This window comes from Candoia aspera, chromosome 4, assembly GCF_035149785.1.
Source record: "Candoia aspera isolate rCanAsp1 chromosome 4, rCanAsp1.hap2, whole genome shotgun sequence".
NCBI lineage: Eukaryota > Metazoa > Chordata > Lepidosauria > Squamata > Boidae > Candoia > Candoia aspera.
Window position 1 is genome coordinate 116457174 of NC_086156.1, and position 6334 is coordinate 116463507.

The following is a 6334-nucleotide window of genomic DNA, read 5'->3' on the forward strand; positions in this document are numbered from 1 at the left end:
CTCTCCCTCACTTTTCCATTCCGAGGAAGGCACTTGCTTGTGGTAATTTTATTTGTCTGCTGCTCTTCAAACACTCCGCCTCTCAAAGCAACCTCGACGTCTCGCAGCTCCATCAAGGCTTTCCCGAGGCCATCTCAAGAGCAAGCCGCTGCCGTCGCCATCCCCCTGGCCAGAGACGGGCGGATGGATTTTCCATTCCCCTTCCACGGGCCAGAAGAATGAAGTCAAAGCTTTCACAGCGTTTACTGAATAAAGCTCCAAAGTAATTTGCAAAGGCTGGGCTTTGGAAGTATTTGCTGGAGGGGAAGGATGTATCCGTCACACAGCTGGAGAGGTTAATCTCATGGGAGAACTAGCTTATCTGCAAGGAAAGAAAGTCAGAACGACGTTAAAATGATGCCGGGCGACCCACGGCCATGCAATCTAGCCTTGTCCCAAAACTAGGCCGTCCAGGAGCCCCTGCTGTAAGGGGCTCTGAATTAGGGGTTCTCTCTGGGAAGCTGCCTTCTCAGCCTCAGGAACACCCGGAAGAAATCACACGTAAGTCTTCAGCCCACCAGCACAGCTCTCCTTCAGCTTTAGATTCCTGTCACTCGCACTGGCCAAAGATGTAAGAAGCTGGAGACCAGCACAGCCAAAGCAAAATTGCTAAGGCTGTGTTGAAGCAGACAGCCCACGCTGGGCTGCTGCAAGAGGAGGAAGAAAAAAAAAGAAGTTTGGGGCAGATTTAGGACTACCTTTCTGCATTTTTGTAGACACTCCCAAATTTTATGACTTGGGTATGCTGGGATTTTATTGGTAGAGACTCTGCAGAGCCCTGGGTTGAATTGCCTCTCTCTGGCAGCAGGCACTCTAAAACCGTTCCTCAACCGTAGCAGCTTTTAAGATGTGTGGACTTCAACTCCCAGAATTCCCCAGCCAGCATGTGCTAGCTGGGGAATTCTGGGAATTGAAGTCCACACATCTTAAAAGCTGCTACGGTTGAAACACACTGCTCTAAAAGGACGCATGTCTGTGGGATATACTCAGGGTGGGTGAAGCACAGTGCTGTGACAATCTGGAGGAACTGAGAAAATACCTCACGGGGGATACAGCAATGCTAAGCATAGGCAAAGCTTTTTGTTTCCCTCCGTTGGTCAAAGTTTTTTTTTCCCCCCAAGCTCTATTTGGCACTACAGCTTTTAGGCATCTCCTGCCTCTAAAGGGAGGCCCTGTGCCACCCATTTTCAGCAACAGCCACCCAAATGGTTGGTAAGGGTTTGTGATCTTCCAGACTCCGAGAGTCTGGCGGAACCTATGGACTCTTTCTCAGAAAAAATATAATTAAATGCATAAAGTAAAAGACACGGGTACAGACTGTGTTACAATGGAAACCAATTATGCTCCAGGTTATCAGAATACTCCCCCCTCCCCTACCTGCCATGTACCGTAGGAGAGTCATGCAAATCTTTGGTGGCAAAAAACCAGACGCGTCTGCCTTTGCATAAAAGTGGCTTGTCAGAAGAGGTGGCGCCAGATTCCTTCTGGTTTTTAGTCATATATGTGCTGCTTTACTGTGATGCAATGTGAGGGTGGCCTTGGAAGATGGGGAAAGAGATGCCACCCAGAGGATGATCAGATAAGAGAGAAAGGAGCCCTCAACAGAGCAATGGCCACAGAAGGAAGCTTAGGAAGGACCCGCCCTTCCTAAGCACTCAGGTGGTAAATCAGGCGGGCGGGAGATCTGTACTTTCAGACTTGCAAGATTCTGCTAACGTAGCCTTACGATAAAGTAGAATTAACTCATCCGGTTGTGTTTCCTGTCTGGCTTACCTGGGAGGGCTGACACTTATTCATTAAATCAGTTATTGTTAGGCTAAATTTCATCTCGAGGTTGGTGAAGGTAAAAGTTAGTTTTCTTCCCATCCAAGTTCATGGACCCTGAGTGCTAGAGAATGGGCTGGGGGGAGGGTGTGCGAACCTTTGACTTTTCCCACTGCTGGTTTAGGTGCCCCCCACCCCCCAAAATGTGTCTCCTGGGATAAAGTGTCCTCCCCGGCCCAGGCATGGCGGAGAAGAGAAGCCCCTTCTGGGACGAGGGAATGGTCACTCACTGGCTCCCGCTGTCCCCGAGATGCTCCTGGAAGGTGGGGATGAGGGTGCGGTGACGGGTGCCCTGGTATTCACCCTGGTGGGGGGAAAGGGAGGAATGACTGCTGCTGCTTGAGCAACTTCACCCCAGGGTGGCTTCTGGCCTCAAGGAGCTTGCCGCTTAACCTTTGACCTGGGAGTAAGGGGGAGAGTAGGAGGCAGGGGTCTGCTCAACAGGTTTAGGGGTTTTTGTGGATTTAGTGTCACTGAGTCCAGGCCTTTGGAAGGTAAGCCAAGAGTGTCCTCATCAGCTCCCTCAAGGCTTGCTCCAGGCCCTCTGTCCATCCCCTTCCTGGTCTACGTCCTACGTCTTCCAGCTTCTTCCTCACCTTGAAAGGGGAGCTGCCTCCCTCGCTTTCGGAATCAGGCACAAAATCCCCAGCCGCATCTACGGAAAGAAGAGGAGGAGGAGGTTGGGATCTGCGTCTTGCCAGCAGAACGTCCTGCCTTTCTCTTTCCTCGGGGCAGAAGCAAGTGCTGTGTTTAAGAGGCGTGGACTTCAACTCCCAGAATTCCCCAGCCAGCATGGCTGGCTGGGGAATTCTGGGAGTTGAAGTCCACGCCTCTTTAAGTCGCCAAGGTCGAGAAGCACTATTCTAACTGATCTTTTCCAGGGAGCATCCCATTAGGTGAAACATGTCACCACAGCCCTGGAGGCTTTCTCAAGACCAACTGTTCCCACGTTCCCAGCTTCTTTTAAGCCCCCTGCACAAGACTTAATTTGCAGAGCCCAGATCCGCCTCGTCGCCCTTCCCAGAAGCCGCTCCAATTTCTTGCCCTCCTTTTCAGAGCAGAGGGTACTGGGGCAAAAGGGGGAAGAAGGGATGCAGACTCACCAAGGGAAGCATGAGTAGAATTTCAGAAACAGGGAGAGAACAGCACCAAATCAGGGGGCATCAGTTCTCCCCCCAACCCTGGCTTCCTCGCCCGTAGCTTACCCTCCGAGTCTGGCCCCCAGACCTGTTTTCTCTCATCACTGAGGCTAAAATGCCAACAGTTTTTTGCATGTGGGAATGACAAAAGCAGCGCAGAGTCAGGAATTGTGGACCAAAATACTTTGAAAATACAATAAAGTTTCAATTAAAACAAAAAAAGCAACTGTGGACTGAACTGGCTAATTTGTATAATAATTCAGTTTGGCTCATGCAGGGCTGTTAAGAGGGAGAGGAGATCTCAAAGCACCACGGCCTACCTGTTTGCCTGTGGACAGCGTGGTGCCCCTGGGAATTTCTGAAGATCAATAAAGAGGAGACTGTGAGCTATTTAGGAGCAGCAAGATCAGGGAAAAGGGGGCAGGGGAGGGCGATACGGCGCAGGCTGATGCTTACTCTTCCGAGAGGCAGGAAAGACAATTCTCTCTTCTGCCCCTGCCTGGCGGTGGTGAGAAAGGCTGAGATGCCCCAAGGCTGTCCTCCTCACACTGGCATGGGGAGACTGACCGATGGGGAGAAGACGAAGGTTCAGGACATCCTAGAGGGCAGGAAGCTGGTTAAGGAACTACAGAAGACAACAGAGCCATCTTATGCTGCTCCCTGTTTCCTTACTCACCTGCCCACTGGTATCCCATGGCTGTGAGGTACTGGGAGAGGATGCTGGCGCTGGGCTGGGGAGGCTGGCTGAGGCCCTGGATGCTGGCAGCCTGCAGCAACTGGGGAAGGAAAGGGGGAAGTGGGGTCTTTTCTCCATTCTCCTAGCGGAGGGAACAAGGTCAAAATATGGAGCTTCTCAGGTCAGCCCTAGCAGTTTGCTCGTTCAGCTGAGACTGGTGGCTTCAGGAAGTGGGGGGGAGGAAGGGATGCTCTTTATCATTCTGGACCCCTCCTGAAAGGACCGGAAGCCCCAAGTGCTCCACCGCAAAGCTGCAAAGCCACTGCCAAGACTGCAAAAGGCAGCCGTTCATTTCACTCCTTCAGATGCAGCTCCGGCCCATTTCTTTCGCTTGGTACCTGCTGGAAGCAGGGCTTTGGAAGTGTGTGCTCCAGTTGCCACAAGTAATCCTTGAATAGCTCCTCCACCACTTGCAGGAAAGACTCCCCATAATCATTTTCCAGATGCTCCTAAAACCACAAAAAGCCAGGGCAGCCTTTACTGTTTCGGGCCCAAAGGGCTGCCCGATCCAGCAGAGTTTATAAATTAAACCAAAACACCTGCCCGGGCCGGGAACAGCCTTTGTCATCACCTTAAAAGCCAACCCTTTGAAGAGCAGGTGCCTGGTTCACCCTGCAGGCAAAACAGGCACCCAATTCTTTGACTATGACTCTGCCTTCCCCGGTATGGCTCAAAGGTTCAGACTTCGATAGACACCCTTGTCTTCCCAGCCTCACCTGCACATACTTTTCCTCGTGTCTGGAGTCACTCAGCAACCCCAGGACCAGAACTCTGAAGTTTTCCTGGGCTGTTTGTACCAGCTCTAAGTCCTGAGCAGTCTACAGACAAAAAGGAGAGGGGACAGCGTAGTTCACAGAGAGGGAATCTCTCTAAGGCAAAGGTGGGCTGGGTAGTCCAGAAAAACAGCGCAGAGGATGCTTGTGCCGTAGGATTTGGGGTGTTTCTACAAACACATAGAGACTCACTGCTTTGGGGTGGAGCTGAGACTCACTCTCTGGAAAGTAGGCATCGAGAGCATCGTAGATTTTCCCATGGGGCTGCTTCTCCTGAAGCATGTTCATAATAATCTGAGCAAAACAGAAAGCAGAGAAGGACCATTTAAGATGATTCCCCCTAAAGCAACCGGAGGGAAAGCAGGGGGGTACACCTCCCCCTCTGGGCTTATCTGGCAGAGGGAGCCATGGAGATGACCTCGGAGAAGGCATCTAGAGGCTGTTAGGACAAGAACAGGTGCAAAAGGTTAACGCGCATTAAGCCCCGGGATGGGGGAAGAGAGAGTATCAAAAAGAAGTCTCAGACAGGCTCCCACTGACTCAATGGGGAATGGGCAGACTTGCAAGGCTCTCTTCCTCTGGCCCAGCGTTTCTCAACCGCGGCAACTTTAAGATGCTGGCTGGGGAATTCTGGGAGTTGAAGTCCACACCTCTTCAAGTTGCTAAGCTTGAGAAACGCTTATCGCACTGAAGGACGGTTCTGGTCATCCTGTGGCGTCTGCTTTCTGGTTTGCGCCCTGGTGCCTTTTTGGCATGCCCTCAGGGAGTTTCGGCTGCTGATTTTGCCCGCTGGGAAAGATCATCTTCTGCGCGAAATCTGACCCGCGGCGGTGGGCCAAAAGGGAACCAGGGCCCTGATTTGGCCTGCCTCGTGGGGCGGGCATCCCCCGGGGCCTGGGCCCCCAATTCCCTCGCTAAACGAGGACTCCCTGCGGAATGCGGTTCCCGTTCCCCCCCCCCCCGAGCAGAGCTCCTGACGGGCACGTGAATCCACCCCACCTCCCAGGGGAGCAAGGTCGCCAGGCTGGGGGAGGCCGGGCCCCGCCACCCCGGGGCGCCTCGGGCTCCCTCGCACCGCTTCCCAGGGCGGGCGGCCCACGCCTCCCCTACCTTGGCCTGCAGGCCCAGGCGCAGCTTCGCCAGGTGCTGGAAGGGCACCAGGTCCGGCGCCGCCTGGCCCACGGCCTCCAGGAAGGCCAGCGCGCGGGCGAAGTCCGGGGCCCGGCGCTGGCGCACCACGTGCCAGGCGGCCGCGGCCACCAGCCGCAGGGCCGCGGCGGGGGCGGGCCCCTCTGCTGCTGCGGCGGCGGCTGCGGCCCCTTCCTCCTCCCCGTCGTCGCCCATGAGTGCCGCGCCCCGCGGACGCAAAGCGAGGCGGCAGCGAGAGCAGAGCCGGCGAGCGGCCGCTTCTGCCGGCTCAGGCCACGCCCCTCCTCCTTCGCGCCCCGCCCCCGGGGAGGCCACGCCCCCTTCCCTCGGGCCGGGCCGCCACGCCCCCTTTCTCTCGCTCGGCCCCCACCGTTTCCCCCCCCTCTCGACAGCTTTACTCCCCAAAAGACGTTCGCCCTGCCGCTCCCCTCTCCGCCCCGCATTTAAATCCTCCGCCCGGGGAAGGGCGAACGGCTTTCAAGCCGGCCTCCCCCTTCCGGACTCATCCCGGGCGTTTCTTCCGACCGCCCCTGAACTTCCGCTCGGTTTCTATGGGGACGAGTCTCGCGTCGCCGCGCCGGTACCGTCACTTCCGTGAGCCGGAGGCATTTCGCTCCTCCGCTTGAGCCGCAGTGCCCCCTGGTGGCACTTTGAGGGGGCGGCCCCAGCAGGGG

The 6334-nt window shown here is 55.3% G+C and overlaps 1 protein-coding gene across 4 annotated transcripts; it reads right to left on the bottom strand.

Annotated features, from left to right (window-relative positions):
- Positions 1–33: 33 nt before the first annotated feature.
- On the bottom strand, positions 34–5870 carry TINF2 (TERF1 interacting nuclear factor 2). 4 transcript variants are annotated; one of them, XM_063301617.1, is made up of 10 exons: positions 5622–5870; positions 4704–4805; positions 4455–4556; positions 4077–4187; positions 3679–3778; positions 3459–3600; positions 3323–3360; positions 2460–2518; positions 2094–2167; positions 34–361 (listed from the first exon to the last, which is right to left on the bottom strand). In XM_063301617.1, the coding sequence occupies exons 1-10, from the start codon at positions 5853–5855 to the stop codon at positions 358–360; spliced, it is 966 nt and encodes a 321-aa protein (XP_063157687.1). In that variant the 5' UTR covers positions 5856–5870; the 3' UTR covers positions 34–357. The 4 variants fall into 4 exon arrangements, with proteins under 4 accessions (XP_063157687.1, XP_063157686.1, XP_063157689.1 ...); XM_063301616.1 differs by having other exon boundaries at positions 2439–2518; XM_063301619.1 differs by lacking the exon at positions 2094–2167.
- Positions 5871–6334: the final 464 nt, after the last annotated feature.